This window comes from Miniopterus schreibersii (assembly GCF_964146895.1).
Source record: "Miniopterus schreibersii genome assembly, chromosome: 3".
In the NCBI taxonomy this organism is placed as follows: Eukaryota; Metazoa; Chordata; class Mammalia; order Chiroptera; family Miniopteridae; genus Miniopterus; species Miniopterus schreibersii.
In genome coordinates this window covers 104,736,041-104,759,444 of record NC_138103.1, presented here as the reverse complement: position 1 = coordinate 104,759,444, position 23,404 = coordinate 104,736,041, and the positions used below count along the sequence as shown (strand labels likewise).

At 39.3% G+C, this 23,404-nt stretch overlaps 1 protein-coding gene across 5 annotated transcripts in view; it reads right to left on the bottom strand.

Annotated features, from left to right (window-relative positions):
• The window catches only part of GPBP1 (GC-rich promoter binding protein 1), a 47,313-nt gene extending 24,123 nt beyond the window's left edge, over window positions 1–23,190 (bottom strand). For 2 of the 5 annotated variants that reach the window (XM_081133586.1, XM_081133588.1), the window contains exons 1-3: window positions 22,820–22,973; window positions 21,105–22,073; window positions 1,493–1,612 (exon numbers count right to left, since the gene is read on the bottom strand). In XM_081133586.1, the coding sequence (XP_080989712.1) occupies window positions 1,493–1,555 (63 nt within the window). In that variant the 5' untranslated portion in view covers window positions 1,556–1,612; window positions 21,105–22,073; window positions 22,820–22,973. Of the gene's footprint in view, window positions 1–1,492; window positions 1,613–21,104; window positions 22,074–22,819 lie in introns of all 5 variants that reach the window. The other 3 variants (XM_081133587.1, XM_081133585.1, XM_081133589.1) reach the window with 3 other exon arrangements.
• Window positions 23,191–23,404: the final 214 nt, after the last annotated feature.

Below are 23,404 nucleotides of genomic sequence, written 5' to 3'. Positions count from 1 at the left end.
ATCACCATCAATTATGAGGGCTACATCCAGATCAAGAGTCAGGTTCCAGAGTGCAGGAAGGCTTTCACCATTCATAAAAGTCAGTCTCTGTAACCCTGGGTTAACATCTGAATGAAGAATTATTCTCAAACTTTTTCATGTTTTGCAACTCACGTTCCAGGTGCTGATAATTTTTATTGATCTGCTTAAAAATAAAAACAATTCTTATAATGAAGAGAAAAGGGAAATAAGAGGGAAACAGGAAATTAATATGCATCCAATTGCTGAAGTAAGCCTGGAAAAAAATGAACCCACTAAAAGGATAGATGAGAGCAGTGAGGGGAAAAAACTAAAAAGCAAACAGACACGTAAGACGAAAGGGAGTAAACAGAGCATCTGTAACTAAGACGTGGTCTCAGTGGCCAATCAGCAGAAATCTCCATCCTCTAACGAGCTCAAATCCCATTACACAGCATCTGAAATGGAATATTTAACCATTTACAGAATGCCAAAACTGAGTCCTATGGAAAGAGTACTGAATAGGAAAGGCATCCTGACTTCTAATCCAGACTCACACTAAATTACATGACAACAGGCAAGTCAACTAACCATCCAGATAATCAATCTGTATTAAAAAAGTCCCTTTATCTGACGACTGAGCTTCGTCTTCAAACATCACAATACTAGAGTCTAGGAATTGTCACTCCAATGCAGCTTTTCCAATATATTACAGGCCAACTTCACAACTTTATTATGATCTAACAAGTCCTCATGAGGGAACAACTTTCCAAATTATAAAATTGTTCCCAAAAGAGCTGTTTTTAATAGTTTTATAAAACTGCCTGTATCTGATAGAGTTTTATTAATAGGCAGATGACCAAAACCCTCTTGATTCTTTGCATTAAGGAAAAAAGAAGTGGAAAACAGCTATTAAGCCAAGCAGATTGACTCTGACAATCCCAAGGTCCCTCATGCAAACCAGGCTGGTTGGGTGTCTCAGTAAAAGAGCACAACTCTTACATTACTGAGTCCTGATCTTTAACAATGTTGCAAAGTCCTCAACACTCCTGAAATTTTAGTAATGTACCATTCAAAGTCTCACTGGTTCTATAAAAAGGAAGTTCTTCCGGTTAAAGGGAAAGACTTCAAAAACCTCCATTAAAAAACAACAACACTATCTATAGGAAAGTAAGGCAATTTATCAGAAAAATAATATAGAAAAAAGTAGGATGCAAAAGTTATGTTCAATGTATCTAACTGGCTTGAAATAGTGTGTGAAACTTTGATTAGTACAAAAGACAACTTTGAAGTAAATGGTTTCATGTATTGATGGCACACTGAAAACTGACTTTTTAAATAAAAACCAATAGATTAAATATAAGCTAACTTAGATGTTAATGCAAAAAGTATTTCTCTGCAAAAATATTAAGCTTTTACATTTTAACTACACTTGTGCAGAATGTGAACGAAAGAGGCAGACAGAAAGAGAGGAGAAAGATGCAGGAAAGAGTACCTTTGTTGATGATGGTGGAGTGGGAAAATTAAGCCAGGCTGGAGCAAAGTCATGCTGCGCCATTTAGGTCCAGTCTCTCCGACTCAATGAAACAAGGCTTCAACACCTCATGGCAAGTCCCTGTCATATAAAAATGGAAGGAATTAGACCTGCAGCTCCTAGCCAAAATTATCTTCTTTTCTGTATTATTTTAAATTAAAATCGTCTTACTATTTTAAGATTCCACTTATAATGAAATTCTAGAAAAGGCAAGTGATAGAAACTAGACCAGTGGAGTGGGTGGAGGGCCTGTGGGATGGGAGTGACTGCAAAGGGAAGGAGGGAATTTCCACGGTAATGGGGCTATTATCTAGGGTTGTGGTGATGGTTATATAAATGTACACATTTGTCAGAACCCATCAAATTGTACGCTTAAAATTGACTACTTTTATTGTAAAAGCATTGTCTCACTAACATTTTTTAAAATGATGATAGCCTTACCACAAACAGACTAGACATCCAGTGTCTCCTGATGTCATACAAGAGGATAAACAGAGAACCATCTACGATGTATTCTTGCCCCACCCCGATATGGAACGTGAAATCTAATCTACCTTCCCATTTGCAGGAAATTCAACTTAGAGAAACCAAGTTAAAGGACATCTGAGGGAAGTAATCCAATAAATCCAGATCACAGGATATTCTACAGGTCAAATTATCTGGTTTCTCCAACAAATAAAAGGTTTTGAATAGGCAGATCGATCAAATACAATGTGTGAGCCTTATATATAGATCCTTACTCCAACCAACCCTTAAAAACTGAAAATTATGAAATAATCAAAAACGTGAACATGAACTGAATATTAAATGCCACTTTTAAAGGTATTAATCATTTTGGATGTCATAATGGTTAGTGTGATGATGGTATATTAAAAGGGATATATACTGAAGTCTTTACAATTAAAATTGATACAAATGGAATTTGCTTTAAAATAAACCAAGGAATGCTGAATAGGTTTCTATTTGAAACAAGGTTGTCCACATGTTTATAAATGTTGGTACAAGGACCTGTATAAAAACTCTTCTCTCTACTTACATTAACAGTTGAAAATTTCTTAAAGGTTTTTTTTACAATAATCACGATAGGTATCCTAAATATTTTAGCAACTACTACTCTTCTGCATTCTAAATTTAAGTTTTTGGAGGCCTCTCTCAATTGCATCATAGAACTTTCAAGTTGCCAGCCCAATCTAAACATAGTAAATTCAGTTTCTTTTTAAATAAGGCCAAGTGGGCAACTTTACTCATTTCATTATAAAGCTTACACTATTAGTCAATGAAGAAATGACATTTTATGAACATCAAAATGTCTTGTTTAATAAAAACAAATAATCTCAACAGTGAAAATTTTTTCTTTCAAATATAAGTGCTATACCCATAATTTTTTAAAGCCATATCAATTTCCTAAGAATGCTTTTTAAAAGATTCAAGATATTACAGAAATATTCTACATCTACTATCCCACAATGTACTGGTCTATTAAAATACAGGATAAGAGTGGCCAGATACAAGAAAGAGATACAACTACTTAACTCACTATGGTAATAAAAATGTTTAAATGCTAAATGCTTATGAGAGCTGGGGATAAACAGTGATACATTCGGAAAACCTGACAATTCCAAGAAAACACTTATGAAACAAATGTAAGACTTTTAAGAGCATGCCTACCTAATCAAAATGAACTATAAAAATTCAGGCATTCTAATTCTACTACATCTTAGGTTACTTTTTGAGGTCTTCTGAAATAAAAATGAAACCTAAAGAGTTTTAGGATGTATGAAGGATTTTTATTACCTATTTTGACATGAAGCTAAATACTAAGCTGCTTTGTGATGTTTGTGGTGGAATGTTACTTTTTCAATAACTTTTTGTTGAAACTCTTAAGCTTATAGTTCTAATAACTCAATAGGAATGACACATTATTTTTATAACTTGTACCAGATTCACAGGAAACTCCATAGAACTTAAATTAACCAATAATTTAAAGCTTATCATTTCAAACAGGGTCTCATCCAAAATTATGGTTGAGGAGTTGTATATGAAAACTATCCCTAAGAGACAACCATTAACATTACCTATTCATTTCCGCAATGTCTTTACAAATTTTTACTTAAATCTAGTTCTTAGAGAATAAAGTATGAATAGTTAATGGCAGAAGTTCACATGTTCTGAAAAAGGTAAAGAGCAAATACTATTAATATTATGGCATTTACACAACAAATGTTGACGAAACCATGATGTACTACCCCACCTCTCCTCCTAGCACAAGTCAAGTCTTTAAGACCCAGTGTGGGCCCTGGTCTCAGCTCCAGTGTAAAGCTGAGTAGGCCTTATTCTGACAGAAGTATGTCTGTCTGTGTAAACCTGTCTGGGGGCTCAGGGGGGAATGACAAGAGGCACTTGCCTTTGCTTTGCCTAACACAGAAAGAAAAGCTACTATGCAGAGGGCATTCACCAAAATCCTGCAAGGCATGCACAAACCCCTGCCTGGCACAAAGGTTTACAAATGATTAAACAATCAGCACACCCAAAGCCTGAAAGGAAAGGCTAAGAGAGAATTTTTTTGGGAAATTATTCCATTGTCAAGAATTCCCATATACCAGGGACCTTAGAAAAACCACATAAATAGGACAAGATGCACACATAGGGGGGAAAACTGAAAACCCCAAGTTTTCACCTCTGGCTGATCTTTTAGGTTCAGCAAAAGCAGGAAGTGAAGGCTAAGACAGAGTTATAAAGGATGTGGCTAACCATTAAAGAAATGCCTTGCCCAGCCAACGCAGCTCAGCAGTAGAGCATCGACCTATGATCCAGGAGATCTAGGCTCGATTCCCAATCAGGGCACATGCCCGTGTTGTGGGCTGGATTCCCAGCAGAGGGCGTGCAGGAGGCAGTCGATCAATGGCTCTCTCATCATTGATGTTTCTCTCTCTCCCCCTCTCCCTTCCTCCCTCTGAAATCAATAAAAACATATTTTTTTAAAAAGAAAGAAAAAAATGCCCCAACAAAGACCCAATAGGCAAAGGCTGGGAGAGTTACTTTTTCTTTCACTTCTTTTATTCCTTTTTGGCTCCAAAAATGCATCTGCAATAGAACATGAACTGAAAGCAGTAAAGATGGCTCTTAGTCAAAGAACTGAGAACAGCAGTTCCATGGACAGCTGAAACACAACTGCTACTGCTTCCCACTGGAATCACTTTCTGTAACCACTGAGCCTCTCTTACTAAAGGCTGCAACCTGAGGGAATAGGGGAGATAAATGACGATGGAAGGAGACCTGACTTGGGGTGGTGAACACAAAATATAACATACAGATGAAGTATTTAGAACTGTACACCTGAAACCTATAATTATATTAGCCAATGTCACGTCACCCAAATAAATTCAGTGAAATGTAAAAAAATTAAAAAGGCTGCAACCTGTCTCAGCTGTGGGGATTTTCAAACTTTACACAATATACTGATCCTGATGTATTTAATTTTTGTTCATCACGAATTTCTTGTATTAATTTCTTTAAATTTTTTCATTAAAATACAATTTTTCTTAAAAAAACAAAGCAGCTCTGGCCAGTGTGGCTCAGCTGGCTGAACATTTTCCTATGTACCAAGAGGTCGCTGGTTGAATTCCCAGTCAGGGCACATGCCAGGGTTTAGGGTTCTATCCCCAGTAGGGGATGGGTAGGAGGCAGTCGATCGATGTTTCTCTGTCATAGATGTTTCTCTCTTCCCCTCGCACAAATCAACAAAAACATATTTTTTAAAACAAACCAAAAAAAAACACTAGGTGACCACAAGCTATGGGTCAGAGACTACCCAAGCCAAAGAATACAGACTTTGCCTTGGCCAGTTTGTTGGAGTGTCCTCCCATGCACCGAAAGGTGACAGGTTTGATTCCTGGTCAACGCACATACCCAGGTTTCAGGTTTGTCCCATCAGCGTGCATGAGGAAGGCAACAATCAATGCTTCTCTCTCACATCAGTTTCCCTCTCTCTCTCTCTCTCTCTCTCTCCATATATATATATGTATACCCTACTTTCTCTAAAATAAAAAAAATTTGTTTTTAACTACAGAAATAGTTTTATATAAAAGTCTCTGAATGAACACATAACTACAACCCATAGCAAGGATGGGGGGAATACTCAATTCCCAGAGTCTACAAATTATGATATTCACAATGTTCAGTTTTCTACCAAAAAAATAACAATAAATCATGCAAACAAATAAGAAAGCATGGCCGATTCACAGGAAAAAGAATTAGCAGACACTATTCCCTGATGAAGCACAGGCCTCGATTGTCTGAAATACAAAGAGCTGAAGGAAACGAGGAAAACGTCTCAACAAAGAGAACATCAATAAAGACACAACAGTTATAGAAAAGAGCCAAAGAAAGATTCTGGAGTCAAATAAAACAATAACTGAAATTAAAATTTCACTGAACAGTTTCAATAGCAGATTTGAGCCAGAAGAAGAATCAGAAAACTTGAAGAAAGGTCACTTAAAATCGTAAGTCTAAGGTGCAAGAAGTAAACAAAAAATCCAAGGGAACTGAGAAGACCTCTGGGACAGCAGACACATAATACAAGTTCCAGAAGGAGAAAAAGGTAGAGAGAGTTATCTAAGAAAATAAGGGCTAACCACTTATCAAATTAGATAAACAGCTTACCAAACCCCAGGAACAATAAACACAAAAAGATTAGCCTCTGACTGCCATCCTATGTCCTCAAGTGTGTGTGCTTACTGCCTGGCCCAGTTTCCTCTCCAACAAGACAAACTACCATGAACCAAACTGCAAGCACAGGTGCACGCTGGTACGAAAGAAACTGCCCACAGAAAGGAGGAGGTTCACAACTGCCATAGCAGGTAATGAAAAACTGCGGTCCTCCTTACAGAAGTCAGGGGAAAATAATACCCCTGGTACTGAAGAAGTGAATATATTCACAGACTAAGGAACAGGGATCCACTTTAACAAACATAAAGTCCGGGCATCTCTGGCAACCAGCACTTTCACCATCACTGCCATGACAACACACAGCAGCTGACGGAAATGCTACCGAGCATCTTAAAACCAGCGTGGGGCAGACAGTCTGACTAGTTTAAAGAGAATGACATGATCTTATACATAGAAAATTATACAGAATCCGCCGGCCGGGCGTGGCTCAGTGGTTGAGCATCGACAGGATCCAGGTGATCAGGGTTCGATTCCCGGTCAGGGCACATGCCCAGGTTGCGGGCTAGGCAGCCGATCAATGATTCTCTCATCATTGATGTTTCTATCTCTCTCTCTCCTTCTCCTTTCTTCTTTCTGAAATCAATAAAGATATGTTTAAAAAAAAAAAGAAAGAAAATTATACAGAATCCATGAAAAAAAACTAGTGGAGCTAATAAATTCAGCAATGTTGCAGGATACAAGATCAACACAGAAAACTCAGTTGTACATCTTATACATTAGCAAGGAAAATTCAAAAAGAAAATTATAAAAATCCAATTCTATTCACAATAACATCAAAAGAATAAAATATCTAGGAATAAATTTAACCAAGAACGTATAAAACTTGTTCACTAAAAACTACTAAACGCTGCTGAAAGAAAATTTAGAAAACCAAATATATAGAAAGGAATCCCACATTCAAGGACTGGGAAACTTAATATTGTTAAGATAGCAATACTACCCAAAGTGATATACAGATCCAACATAATCCCTATTAAAATTCCAACAACCTTTCTGCAGAAACAGAAAAGTCATTCTCAAATTCCTTTGAAACTGCAAAGGACCCCAAATATCCAAAAGAATATTGAAAAAGTAGAATACAGTTATGGGACTCACAGTTCCCTATTTCAAAACTTACTACAAAGCTACAGTGATCAAAACAGTGTTCTACTGACATAAGGATATATAAACCAATGAAATAAAACTGAGTTCTGAAATAGTCATACACAGATGGCCAACTGATTTTTGAAAAAAGTGCTAAGACCATTCTATGGGGGAAAGAATAGTCTTTTGAACAAATGGTGCTTCGACTACTGGGGCTCCAAGTCACACCAGACACAAAAATAAAGGCAAAAGTGAATCAAAGTTTTAACTAGAAAAGCTACAGCTATAAAACCATCAGAAAAAACAGAGGTAAAGTTTCATGACCTTGATTTTGGTAACAGATTTTTTTTTTAATATCTTTATTGATTTCAGAGAGAAGAAGGGAGAGAAATAAAAACAATGATGAGGGAGTCTTCCCTGATCAGCTGCCTCCTGCACCCCCCTCCCACTGGGGATCGAGCCCATGATTTCCTGGGTCCTGTGCTGAGCCACACCCGGGTGGGCTGGTAATGGATTTTTAGACATGACACAAAAATATAAGTAACAGAAAAAAGAAACTGAACTTCATAATAATTTACTCCTGGGCAAAGGATATTATCTACAAAGTGAAAAGAAAACTGACAGAATGGGAAAAAATATTTTCATATCAAACCTGATAAGGTCTAGAATCCAGAATATATGAAAAATTTTTTAAACTCAACAACAAAAAGACAACGCAATTAAAAAATGGACAAAGAACTTGAACAGACATACCCCACTCACCTCAAAAAATACAAAAAAAGAGAAAAGGCAAAAAAGAAAAAATGCAAAAAAGAACAAAAAACAGTAAAGAACAAATGTTGGCAAATATGTAGAGAAAATGGTGCTTATACATTGTTGGTAGGAAGGTAAACTGGTGCAAGCACTATGGAAAACACTTTAACAATTCCTCAAAAAATGTAACATATACAACATGACCCAGCAACACCATTACTCCACACACACACACAGTGAGCGGGGCAAAAATAGGTTTACAGTTGTTTGTATGGAAAACACAATAATTCATAATACAAGAATAAACTCGTGTTCTACATACTCACAACTGTAAACCTATGTTTGCCCACCGTGTATAGACGGACACACAAAATAACTGAAAACGGGTACTCAGGTACTTGCACACCAATGTTCACAGCAGATCTATTCACAGTACCCAAGAGGTAGGAACATTCCAAATGTCCGTCAATAGATGCAGTAAACAAAGTGTAGCAGATCTTCCATGGAAGAAGGAATAAAATACTGGCATGTTATGAGGATTAACCTTGAAAACATGCTAAGTGAAAAAAGGCAAACACAAAAGATTTCATACTGTACAATTCCAATTATATGAATATTACAGAACAGGTAAACCCAGAGAGGACAAGCAGACTGATGGTTGCCAGGAACTGCTAGGACAGAAGAGTGGGGAGTGACTGTTGAATGAACAGGTTTTTCTTTTGGGTGACGAAGACATTCTGGAACTCGACAGAGGTGTTGGTCTCACACCACTGTGAATGTACTAAATGCCCCTGAACTGTACACTTTAAAATGGTTAACTTCATTTGATATGACTACCATCTCAACAAAAATAAACAGTAAGAGCGCTATATAACCCCCTTGAATCAAATGCCAGGAATCCACAGAAATACAAACATATACACTGAAAAATCTGAGAAGAGGTTATTATACAATTTCTAATTTCTAAGTACCTCCAAAAAAATGCTCATTGCAGTTTTGCAATAACCTGGCATATAGCCTGGGAAATCCTTAATCAACAGACCAAAATGAACAGATTGAAGCTGTGTGCCAAATGAAAGAACACATAAGCAAGAACACAGCAGCACCTCACTCTGCGAAGGCTGGCCAGCGCTGCGTGACCTGGAAGAGCACAGCCTGTCTAAACAAAGAACAGCCAACTTGACAGACCTGATAGTAAAATAACTGGCCCATAATCGTCAAGAGTCAAGTTATAAAAGTCAAAGAAAATCATTTCTGCCCGGCCAGGCGTAGCTCAGCGGTTGAGCATCGACCTAGAATCCAGATCGAGGTTTGATTCTGGGTTAGGGTACATGCCCAGGTTGCGGGCTCAATACCCAGTAGGGGACGTGCAGGGGTCAGCAAATCAATGACGACTCTCTCATCGATATTTCTCTCTCTCCCTCCCTTCCTCTCTCTGAGATCAATAAAGATATTTAAAAAATAAGAAAATCATTTCTAAAAAATGATCTGGCTGTGGCACATGTTCATTCTATATTTTTGAGTCATGTTTTTAACTTTTGAAAACTATACTCTGACATTTTACCCCACCAAATTTTATTTGCTTCACTGTTGTAATACCGTTAATAAGAAGGTATTTAGTAAACATCTACTAAGTGCTAATTGATTTTCAGACCTCCCTAATAAAAAGTAAAAGAGGCCCCTCCTCTGTAGATTATGATTTAATAGGTCTTAAACAAACAAAAGTGATGATCAATAATGGATACTGTAATAAATATTCAAGAAGAAAAAAATCCTTGCTTAAGGAACAAGATCTCTATAAGTAGCAAATATTCTGCTTGACTATATTTTTACAGTTTTGGTCATGAAACAGTATTCAATACCTTATTAGTTATAATTCTATTAAAAATAATAGATTAGACTCACAAATATAAAATAGCATTAATTTCACAAGAAATCTAGAGTACTTGAAATTTCCATCCTTTAAGTTTCCTTTTAATGCTTCCTTGAACCTGACATTTTATTAGGGCCCACCTAAGCTGTTCAAGAATCTTTCTATGGCCCAGCTGGGCGTGGCTCAGCGGTTGAGCATCAACCCAGAGATCAGGGTTCAATTCTGGGTCAGGGCACATGCCCAGGTTGCAGACTCCATCCTCAACCAGGGGCATGCAGGAGGCAGCCGATCACTCACTCTCTCATCATTGATGTTTCTCTCCCTCTCCCTTCCTCTCTCTGAAATCAATAAAGGTAAATTAAAAAAAAAAACAAAAAAACAACAACCTTTCTATGCTTCACTTACATGAAAAAAATAAAACAGAAATATTATGAGATTGTTAATATTTGTTAAAATTGCTACATTCACCCCTCCATAAAAAATTTTGAGGAAAAAAAGTATTCCGAGCAACAGGATGCTTTTAGTTATCAAAGTTTTTATACTATTAAAGCTGAATATATAAAACATTAAATGAAGAACTTCAAAACTTATAATGAACTGACCAAATTTTCATATAAATTCACCACTACATGCCCAGCCAATGTGGCTCAGTGGTTGAGCGTCGATCCATGAACCAAGAGGTCACTGGCTCGATTCCCAGTCAGGGCACATGCCTCACATTCAAGCTTGATCCTCAGGAGGAAGTGTGCAGGAGGTAGCTGATCAATGCTTCTCTTTTATCGATGTTTCTCTCTACCCCCTCCCTTCCTCTCTCTCCAAAATCAATTTTTTAAAATTAAAATATATATATGAAAAAAATCTTAACCAACTTTGCCACAAGTTACTTATCAAAAACTTCAACATTTTACATATACATATATATACACTATTCCATTAAATGGAATTAATCTTCCCATAAACATTTCTAATACATTTGTTTTCTGAATGACATAATTATCAATAAACATTTATAGAGCAGCTACTCCAAACAGTCTCCACAAGAATACATTCTATTGTGGAATGAACAAACAAGAGGGAGGGGGAAAGGGAAGGAGGGAGATAGCTCATTCTTCCTGGTACCAGAAGTAGCAATTAGATTTTAAAACGTGCAATAATAGTAATGATCAGTAGATATATTAGAAAAGAACAGTAGAAATCTTGACTTTGAGGATTGAAAAAGTTAAGAGATGCAAAACTGACAAAAGTAAACATTACACAGAAGGGAAAGAGAATCCTCCTGAGCACCTATGTGCACACGCCGTTGACGCTTTACATATCTAAATTAATCCTCCTAATAGGAAAAGGTTCATTTTCAAATTTAAAAAACAACTTTAGCTGGAATAGGTTGTGCCCAAGGTATCATAGCTAATTTCTCATGTGTTTCAAATTTAAATTATGTCTTACTCTGGTCTTTTCATCTAAATTATGGCACAGAAATTTTTTTTTTACATATAGCTTTCCTAACTATTTACAACAAAATAGTGGGCTTGATAATTTGCATGTCAAAGGGAAATCAACCTTCTAAAATTAGGAAATCGTGCCCAGCCAGGCATGGCTCAGCAGTTGAGCATCCACCTGGCATCCAGGAGAACACAGTTCGATTCCCGGTCAGGGCACATGTCCAGGTTTTGGGCTCGATCCCCAGTCAGGGACATGGAGGAGGCAGCCCATCAATGACTCTCTCTCATCACTGATGTTTTTATCTCTCTCCCTTCCTCTCTCTGAAATCAATAAAAATATACTTTAATAAAATTAGGAAAGTGTAAATTAAACATTAAGAATAGTGTCCTAATTCCACAGATTAAATGGCTTTTTAACACCCTTTTAATATAATTCCATTTTATTTTTTTATTTTTATTTTTTTTTAAATAAATCTTTATTGATTTCAGAGAGAGGAAAGGAGAGGGAGAGATAGAAACATCAATGATGAGAGAGTCATTGATCGGCTAGCCCGCATGTGCCCTGACCAGGAATCGAACCCTGATAGCCTGGATGCTAGGTCGATGCTCAACCGCTGAGCTACGCCCGGCTGGGCTATAATTCCACTTTAAAAGCTACAATGATTAAGACACCACAGCATTAATACACGAATAAAGAGAACGGAAAGTTCGTACATCCAAATACATATGGGAACTTAGGATGTGAGAAAAGTTTGGGACAACTCTCCCTACCTCAGAGCTTATTCAAAATCATCATCAAATGGATAAAACAAAGACTTAGAGGAGAAAAAAGTCACTAGAGGGGGAAAACAAAAGGGAACATTTTAATGATCTCAGAAAGGGGAAGGAAGGTCTTTCTAAGTACAACACACAAAAAAAGGCGGTAAAAACATATTTATAGATTTAAGTATATGCACCAACACAAAAAGGATTCTACATGACAAAACACAACCAAGGTCAAAGGATGCAACATACTGGGGGGTGGGGAGGATACTCATCACATATAGCACATAAAATGTTCCTACAAATCTACAGAATATAAACAATTCACACAAAAATACTTAGTATATAAAAATTTTTCATTCTCATTAAAAAAAAATTTTTTTAAAAAGGGAAAAATGCCTAATAAAAAAGTCTGATACCCCACATTAGTGCTGGAAACGTAAGCTGGTATTCCTCTTTGGAAAGCAGTTTGGCAGAGCACTCAAAATTATACTCAGAAATTCCCCCTGAAGAAAAGTACTCCACATTTACAAGGACAATCACTACCATTGTTCATTCGAGTTCAAAATAAAAATTGTACAGCAAGATGTCTGGTTAAACAAACTACTTATGCAACCAATAAAATGAATGGGATAGCTTTGCATGTGTTAATATGGAATAACCTTCCAAGGCATTCCTTACATAAAAAGGTTCTATAGCAGAGTGAACCTAATGCTACTACTTCAGTCGAGAAGAATAATTAACACGTTACATATAGAAGATCTCTCTAGAAAATACACATAAAAACTGGTTTCTTGACATTAGAACTGCTGCTGGGGAATAGGTGTGAGTGGGTGACTTTTCTCTATAAACCCTTGTACTTTTTGTAATTTGCACTGGGTGTATTAAAAATAATTTTAAATCCTCTTTAGTCTGACTCAACTTGATCATTACCTGAATCCTCAAACTCAACATAATCCACCTTTTTCTGGAGCCACATTAGGTTAAAGAGCAGCATCCCAAGAGCAGCAAACAAGTTTCAAGAGGTGAATTATAAAATGAGCCTAAATGAACCCTATAAACAAGTCAGTTCACAAAGAGTGCTGAGACAGACAGGATCCTTGACATGAAATGGAAGATTTGGAAATTCAAGTACCTTAACAACAGACATAAATGGTTATAAAGACAATAACTAAAAAGATACACTGAATGCATGTGGGCAAGCACACACACACTTTCCCAGGCAATTTGCTTAGGGCTTTGTAAGTGTTCTCTCATTCAGGCCTCACTGCATCCCCCGGAGATTGATCTACTATCTTTTCTTCAAAACAAGAAAAACAGATGGGGGGGGTGGGGGGGGTGTGTGTGTGTGTGTGTGTGTGTGTGTGTGTGTGTGTGTACATATATGAAGTGCAATTTTAAAGTTCCTAAGGTCACAGTACTAATCAGTGGCAAATCAAGTTCTTAAACACTATACACACATACACATACTATAAATAACCCAGGGTGCATTAGGTGGAGATCTTTCTTATCTTGCAAAATATTAGCTTTAAGGTCACGTATACTAAAGAAATTTCCTAAGTTCGGAGTTAGTCTTACAGCTACCTCCAACTACACAAAGTACAAATCTCAATCTCCGAGGCAGGTAAAAAAAACAAGTGGTCTGAGCTACCACTGCAGTCACAACTGACCTTCCATTAATCTAGCCAACTTGACTCTCGTACTCTCATCAAATTCAGTCCTTGAAGGATAATTTAAAGGACTACGGTGAAAACACTTTCACTCACGTTTCTCCACTTGAGCTTCTATAAAAGAAACTCATTAATGGAGAGGCCAGAGAGTAATTCACGTGAAATACCTGAAACTACCAGTTGAGCTATAGGAAAAAACTAAGGCAACTAAGCTTGCACTAGTTAAGTTCTTAAGACATCCTCCATCATGCAAACCCACTTTTCAAGTAGTTTTCAACATAGCTAGTATTCCATGAAACACTGACTTCATCATTCACCTGATGTTCCTCACTGGAACAGCTTCAAGTTCAGTCTTCTAGAGCTTTAGTAAATAAGGCCTCTGTAACATGCTCCAGGATTCAGAATTCAAGGACTCTACTTACTCTGTATTCAAAAAACTTCAGAGCAGACAAACTACAGGAATTTAGGATTCTTACATTTTTGCCTTGTTTGCTACTAAAAGCCCAGCACCAATGACAGTGCAGCAACTGGAGGCACTTAAACACCTGTTGAGGCGATGACCATCACTAACGAGACTAGCTCGAGAGGTAAGAATCCTATATCCACTGCTGAGTCAATGTTTCACAGTAAGCAAGCTGATACAGCTGTGGACCCTACTTTCTCATTCCAATACAGAAATGCAGTAATTTACTTTCCAGTATGCTCAAGTATAAGTTAGACAATAGTAACATTTCAAGCCACTCAAGATTGCTCTATCAATTCAAAATGGCATTCTCTGCAACAGGTTTTTCTTCACATGCCCATAAAAACTATTTCCCCTTTTAATCCAAATTTCCTATAACAGGTTTTATAAAACTAAAGATGTCCATCAGGCTTTAAAATAAAGCAGAAAGAAAAAGTCAAAGGCTGTAACTTTTACTTATCAACTGCTGCTCTCTAGAAATGACATGATACATATGTATCAATGAAGAGTCCACAAATAGTTCCACACAGACATGGTCAACTGATTGTCAATAGAGGTATTTCAAAGTCATTCAATGGAAAACAACGTCTTTTCAACAAATGAAACAGGGACAACTGGACACTTACATTCAAAAAAAAAAGAACCTCAACACTTTCCTCATACCACATGCAAAAAATCATTCAAAATGGACTATAGACTTATGAATGTGAGCTAAACTACAAAATGTCTAAAAGAAAGCAGGAGAAAATCCTGTGATCTTGGGTTAGAAGATTTTCTAGGACACAATAAAGCACAAACCTTGAAACAAAAAATTAACCAATTTTACTTCAAAATTAAAAATGTCTATTCTTCAACACCCAGTTAAGAAAATGAAGACAAACCAGAGTGGGAGAAATTATCTGCAAAACATCTGTCTGATACACTTGTATCCAAAGTGCAGGGTGGGGCAAAAGTAGGTTTACAGATGTTCATAGGGAAAATACAATAACTAATAAATAGTAATACAAGAATAAACTCTGTTTCACATACTCAAAACTATGAACCTACTTTTGCTCCACCTGTATATAAAGAATTGCTTCAACTCAGTAAGACAACTGAATTTTTTAAATGGGCAAAAGATCTGAACAAACACCTCAAAAAAGCACATGAAAAGATAGATGCTCAGTATCACTATTAGGGAAATACAAATTAAAACAATGCAAATTCAAACTATAAACCTACTAGAATGGTTAAATTAAATTCTATACCACTGACCTAGAGTTGTGCTGTCCATTATGGCAGCTAGTAGCCACGTTCATTTAAACTAAAATTAAATAAAACTTAAAATTCAGTTCATCTGCACTAGCCACATTTGGAATGCTTGATACTAGGGAGGGATCACCACAGTGAACAGTGTAGACACAAAATACTTCCATTATCTGACAAAGTTGTAATGGACAGCACTGCTCCAAGACTTACAACACTGGGAAGTAATAACTCTGAAAGAATACAGATAAAACAATTCAAGGACTGGCTCCCTCACTTACTGAGGACCTTGAGCAAATATATATAATCTCAGACTAAGTTTCTTAAAACCATTATATGGAAATAGCATTTATTTCACATGGTATTTGGGAAAACACTTTCTAAACTGAAATACTATATAAACATTAGTTATGAAGTGATCCAAAAGAAAAATATTTCTGAATGGGTGTATTTGAAGAAAGTCACAACTGTATTATAAGGAAAATAAAATTTAGTTGCTAAGACCGTTTTCTAAGTTCCTGAAACAGAACAGTATTTATTGTACTTTTTCCTCCTATCACCGCCTTAAAATCTGTAGCTATGAACCATAAAGGTTGGGAGTCTAGATATGGATATAGAATGCATGCGTCCAGAAATATCACTTACTGGTTGTGTGGCAAGCAACTTAAAATCTCCTGCCTTCATTTTCTCATCTGAGACATGAGGACAACAGGACCTTCCCACACTCAAGTGTGTATGAAGCTTAAATTAGTTAATATACTTAAAATGCTTAAAACACTGCCTGAAACAAAGTAAGCACTGATAGATTAGATATTAAGATCCACTCATTATTATAGGTCTTGATATCCAGAATACAAAGAACTCTGTAACTCAGCAACAAAAACAATCTGATTTTAAAAATGGCCAAAGGCCTTGAATAAACATTTCTCCAAGGAAAGTATACAAATTGCCTAAGCACATGAAAAGACATCACTGATCATTAGGGAAACGCATCTAAAACCACAAGATACCACTTCAAACCCATTAGGATGGCTATTATCAAAAACACAGAGCCCCTGAATCAGAAGCTCAGTTGGTCAGTGTCGTCCAGATAAGCCAAGGTTGCAGGTTCAATCCCAGGTCAGGGCACACATAAGAATCAACAAATGAATACATAAAAACAAATGGAACAACAAATCAGTGTCTGTCTCTCACTCCCCCTTCTCCCCCTTTCTCGCTCTCTCTGTAAAAATCAACCAATCAATCTTTTAAAAAACAAAAAAACAGCAAATGTTGGAAAGAATGTGGAGAAATTGGAACCTTTGTGGACTGATATAAGAAATGGTGCAGCCACTATGAAAAACAATATGGTGATTCCTCAAAGAATTACACAGAATTACCCTAAGATGCGGCAAATTCACATCTGGGTATATAACCAAAAGAATTAAAAGCAGGGATTCAAACAGGTATCTGAAGACCCACGTCCACAGCAACACTGGAAGCAGCCCAAGTGTCCAAAAGATGAATGGATAAACTCAATGTGGTACCTAACATACAATGAATCATCCTGTTTTAAAAAGGAAGGAGATCTTAATGTGACGCCTGCTATAACATGAATGAACCTCAAGGACAGGATGCTGAGTAAAACAAGCCAGTCAGTCACTAAAGGACAAACAGTGCACAACTCCACTTGCATGATGGTCAGATTCATAGAAATACAAAGTAGAACAGTGACTGTCGGGGGCTGGGGAGAGAGAAAAAATGGAGAGTTAATGCTAATGGGGTACAATTCTGGAGATGGATGGTGGTGATGGCTGCAAAACACTGTGAATGTACTAGACTAGACACCACTGAACTGTATGCTCAAAAGTAGCTTAAATGGTAAATTTTATGTTTATTTCCCCTCATACACTGATTGCGAGATCAGTGTGAAGGCAGAGGGAAAGTTCCTCCATCTCATTCGATGCCTAGAAACGTAGAAGGATTTAAACCTTCTAAATTAATTTAAATTTAGAACACACTTTCTTCTCTAAACTTATAACAAGAATTCAACTTCCTATTTGTGGGGTGAAAACTGGCTAATTATGTTGACAACTGCAGGGTGTGAAGGATTACCTCCTATTGTGGTTTTTAATACGTCCACAAATTCTTTTGACAGAAGATGGAGTCTAACTCCACTCCCCCTGACTGCAGCCAAGATTTAATGAATTGCTTCTAGTGAAAAGAACGTGACTTCTGAGAATACATAGGCCAGAAGGCACTGGACCTCACCCCTCTCTTTTCTCAGATCACTTGCTCAGGGAGACACAGCTGCCATGCTGCAAAGAAACTCAAGCAGCTGAATGGAGAAGTCCAGACAGGGTAAGGAACTCACTCCTCCGAACAGCAAGCATCAACCTGCCAGCCAATGAGACCACTTGAAAGAAGACCCTCTAGCCCATCAAGCCCTCCACTGACTGCAGCCCTGGTCAATGTCTTGAGATTTTATGAAAGACCTGGAGGAAACCAGAACCACTCAGCTAAACTGTTCCCAAATTTCTTACCCACTAAAACAATGTGAAATATTCTTTAAAACTCAACTCATTAAAAAGATATGTATTTATGTTCACTGAAAAGCAAACTAATTTCTTTTACTAGTATGCATGTGTAAAGGCAACTATTCCTGACAATTTTTCATTTTTAGACTTTTTAAAAGTCTATGTGCAGCCCGGCCAGCTTGGCTCAGCAGTTGGGCATGGACGGAGGATCCAGGAGACTGAGGTTCGATTCCCAGTCAGGGCACATGCCCAGGTTGTGGGCTCATCCCCAACAGGGGGCGTGCAGGAGGCAGCCAATCAATGACTCTCATCATTGATGTCTCTCTCTCTCTCTCTCTCTCTCTCTCTCTCTCTCTCCCCCCCCCTCTCTGAAATCAATAAAATATATATTTTTAATTAAACAGAAAAGGTGTTGCATCAAAAGCAATTAGATAATCTGGACTGGGTTTAGCTTCTATCCTCACTGGCTAATTTTACTCTGAGACTAGAGATTCCCATCCTATTCCTTTCTCCTGTAACTCTCTAAATTTTATCTTCTTTCTGTCCACTCCTGTTCCTTCCTTGTTACTTCCCATCACTCTTATTTTCCTACTCCTCCCTTCCTCAATTCTAAAGTGTCAGCAGCTTTAAGCACAAAAATCCTTGTGGAATCTCAATTCAAAATCAGACAAAAAGTAAAACAAACTTAACATGCATTTAGCTCCATACGTGTGCAGAGAGGCAACGGGTGCCTACGATTGCAATATAATCTGACAACACATTTTAACGTTTTGCTAACCCAAGTTACCACTCATACAGCTACTAACAAACAGCAAAAACAGCAATTGTTTCTCTTCTATCGTTTAGCTTGTCTCCAAATAGTCATCAAAATTAACCAAAGAGAAGCGGTATATGAAAAGAAAAACAAAAATATCAAGGTAATGCACAAGTGAGTTTAATAAAGTGAAAGTCACAAAACAGTTAAGTCTGGAATAGTGATTAAGAGCATGCGGCTTGGAGATTTGGTCAAGATGCCAACCTATCCTTGGTCCTAACCAAGGTAACTTTTTCTCAGTCTCAGTCTTCCCAAATCTTAATTTTCTCACCTATGCCACTGTCACAGTACTTCTCTTATGGACTACGGTAAGAATTAAGACATACCATGTAATGGACACAGCAAAGCACATGATACAATCATCATTTATAAATGTTAGTCATTGTGACTGTTATTTTTAGACCTATAGTTTAGGCACAGGAGGAAAAAAAAGGAAAACTTGGGAGAAGGGGAAACAGGAGAAAAAGGGTACTTAAAGGGGATAAGCAGCAGCCCAGCCACTGTTCCAATTACTACTAATACTATATATTTCAATGCCAAGTAAACCTGTCCTTGAACAATGGCTGTAAGCCAAGTTCGCAAATATTCTATTCAAGGATTAAAGTTAATGGTTAAAAAACCCCGATTCTCTGGAATCATCTCTTTAACTTGATACTACTGCTTGGGGTAACATCAACAACAGAAGCAATATAAAGGAAAATAATCACAACTAATTAAATGTTGCCTGGTTCTTTTCTCTGAATAAAGGTCATTCATTTTCAATTCTTCTTAATCACATTTAAAATGCATATTCTTAGACAAGTAACTTGAATAGCCATTAAATTGAGGAATACATAAAACACAGGCTCTCCAAAGCAAGGGGCAGGGGAGAATGTTCTCATCGGTATTTTTGAAAGTCAAAGTAGAACCTCAATTAAAATTACTACACAGAGGTCTAACAGACAAAACACAAAATAACCTAGTCTATTTTAACAGAGAGTATTACTGAACTCTAATCTCAATTTCAGATCAGAAAACAAATGTTACACGTGCCTAGCTAAATACTTACATTCTTTTGGACCCTATTACCTCTTCTCCTGTTAAGTAAGCTAGCAGGATTCAACAGTATAGCAAAAAAAGTTGTTTCAAAATAAATGAGCAACTGACAAGTTATTGCCCATCTTGGAAAAGTGCTCAAAAATTAGTCTTTTATCTCAGAAAGATAATTAAGCGAAATACACTCTAATCTCAGCTACACTGATGTGTTCACTTACAGTATTTGCTTAAAAAAATTTTAGTGAGTTATTTAAAAACCAACGTTTGAATGCCTAAGAGTCACTGAAAAAAAATGTAGTAACTAATGGTAACTAAAAATGCCATTCAATCCTGTAAAATAAATACTAAAAAATAATTCATGCCCTAGCCGGTAAAAGCATCATTCTGATACACCAAGGTTATGGGTTGAATTCCGGGTCAGGGCACACACAAGAAATCAACCAATGAATGCATGACTAAGTGGAACAACAAATCTATGTTTCTCTCTCTCCCCTGCCCTTCCTCTCTCTATAAAATAAATAAATTTTAAAAAATAAAAGATAATTCACTTTCAAAACAAATTTCTATTAGGGCAATTAATATTCACTAACTTTTTAAAAAAAGCTTTATCAACTTAAACCAGCATAACCTTCCTAGGAGAAAAAAGTATAGTCATTTTTTAACTTATATCAAAAGTTCTTAATGCCTCTTGCTCAGTTTCTCTCAGCTTCTGTTCCTAGTAATGACTTGACTTTTTGGAACTGAGATCTTAAGGAATGTGAAATAAAACAAGTTGTTTCAAAAACTTAATTTCTATGACAGATTAAACTGTTAAGAACACTTAAGCCTTAAAACAAGCTACTTTATGAAATACATTAAAACCCAAGCCCTATATTATAATGTTTTAAACATGAATAATTTGTTGGGTTTGTCCTACCAATCTATGAATCCACAAAGCCTAAGGTGAATAATGATCATATGGGCTTTTCTACCTTAGGAGCACAAGAACTTAAAATTTGGACTGTTTGTGATCTGAAATATTCTTAAATCTTAACTCTCTCCGCATTTAAATTTACTTAACAGTTGTTTTCAGACTGTCCAGGAATCTGGAGCCAGAGCAATATTATTGTGAGAAATTGAAAGGCTTCCAAGAATAACAAAGGATAAGCTTGACCCTCCTTACATTTTACAAACGATCATTTGATTTGCTCACCATATAGTACTTACAAATTCCAACAGGACCGCACAGGAAGGTGTTGGGTTTTTCTCTGTTATCCTTGTGTTTTCCAGTTTGTTTTTTTATTTTGTATCCTCTGAAATAAAATCCAAGTTCTTTGAAGATACTTAACCTATGACTATTTGACATAGAGTTACTTCAAGTCAGCTACCCATACTTCAGTTTTAAAGTTTTCATATGGCTATCTCCAGAATTAGCCAAGTTCCTTGGGTTTAAGATTTTAAAGTCTTCTTTATTATTCCATGTACTTGTCAGTGTTGTACTTATCCACTCGAGATGAAATATCCAATTTATGAGCCAAAAAGCAAAAACAAAAAGAAAATTTCACATCTGAAGAGCATTCCTAAGCGTCAGCGTTTAGAGACAAAGCTATCTCAACACTACCATGCTGCTGGGAAACCGCAACATCTTAAATTTCCACGTAAATAAAAGATAACAGGAAAAAAACTGTACTCTTTCAATGTCTTCATTTAGGGAAGCTGTCCCATTGTGACATGAAAAGGGCTGAGGTCAAAAATTCCTAAAAGTTTTAGTAAGGGTAAAAATAAACTGCCACGGAACTTCAGCAATATTTAAACAGTAACTGGAAACTTCCGAAACTACCCGGCGCACAAATCCAGCGCGTCTCACGGTTTCGGCTGAAAACACCGCAGGGGAGGGTGGGGGAGGCAAAACAAAAAACAAAAAAAACACAGCAGCTGAAACACTTTAACCGGTTATATAATCCGTTTGAATCAAAATACTGACGACCGCCCGGGTTTCTGTTTGAGCAGCTTTGCAGAGCTGTTCGCTATCAATTCCCTTGAGATGATTCTCGCCAATTTTAATGTAACTTGGGGGCAAAATTACCCAAAAACACTGTAATTCCAAAATGGCCACTTGAAATATCCGGGGCCTTTTACGCAAAACCTAGAAGAGGATCTTCAATCTGGGTAATTCGATCACCTGTAAAGTTGTAAGAAAGAAAACAAACTTGAATTACACGCTCCGCGCGGCCGCGAGCTGGAACTGAACCCGCGGCGGCGCGGACGGCGGCGCGGGGCCCTTCGCGGGACGCGCTGGCCCGAGGCTGCCCCGAGGGCGGGGGGGCCCGGCACCGGGCGGGGCGCGGGCCGGGGCGCGGGGGCGCGTTATGTAAGGAGCCCCTCACTTTCCGCGCAGACGTTACAACCGCGAGAGGGGCTCACAATCGGGGGACCCCGTCCGCATGCTCCACCCCCGGCGCGGGGAGAAGGCGGGCAGGTGGGGCGCCCGCCTCCGTCCCCGCACTCGGGAGCGCCCCCCGCGAGCCGCGGCGCCGAGACCGGGACCCCGGGCGACCCCTTCCGAGCCGCCCCGCGGGCGGAGTGCGGCGCCGGCCCCGAAGGCAGGAAGCGGCTCCCCCGACGCGGCCGCCGAGGAGGCCCCCGCGGACCACGGCGGGGCGGGCGGCGCGGGCAGCGGCGAAACCCCGGCGGAGGCCCGGCCCCCGCGCGGAGCCGAGGGGGCGGCAGCGCCGGAGAAGCCCGGCCCGGCCCCGCCAGGCCCGGCCTCGGCCGCCGCCCCGCCGCCGGGCCCACGCAGCCCCGCGAGGCCCCGCGCCCGGCTCCCGCACCCCGTCCGCGGGCACCGCGCGCCGCCAACGCCGCCCGACCCCGGCCCGACGCCCACACGCAGCCCGGACGCCGGCGCGGCAGCGAGCCCCGCGTTACCTGCTGCCACCCGCGGGTGCCCCGGCCAGGGGTGCCCGCGCTCGGTCCGGGACGAGGCGCTCGGTACTTTGAATAATCCCCTTTTGCCGCTTCTCCCTCCCCCACAACCAGTCTCCGTCCCAAAATGGCGCCGACCCGATCCGCAAGGTTCTGGGCCAAGTCTCGCGAGATGCGCGAAGGTGGCGAGGCGAGGAAGGAACTGGAGGCTGAGGGGAGGGCGGGGACGGGCGGGGCGCGGCCGGAGGAGGGAGACGGGGCGTGGAGGAAGCGCGGCGAACGGGGCCCGGCGGGGCGGGGCGGGCGGGGCGGGCCGCGGGAGGAGCGCCTCCGCCGCCGAACCTTCTGGCCGCGCCGCCGCGCACGCCCGGGCCGCGCACGCCCCGCCCCCGACGTCGGGCGGCTGGGGGAGGGGCGTGGGCGCGGCCGCGCCGGGGGCGGGGCTTCGAGGAGGCCCCGGAGGCGGGGGCGGGGCGCCGCGCGGTGACGTCAGCAGCAGCTGAGCCGGGGATTACCCCCTGCTGCTGACGTGCGCTCCCTGAACAATCGGGAACGTTCGGCGGAGGGGGATTCCCCCGGCTCCCGAGC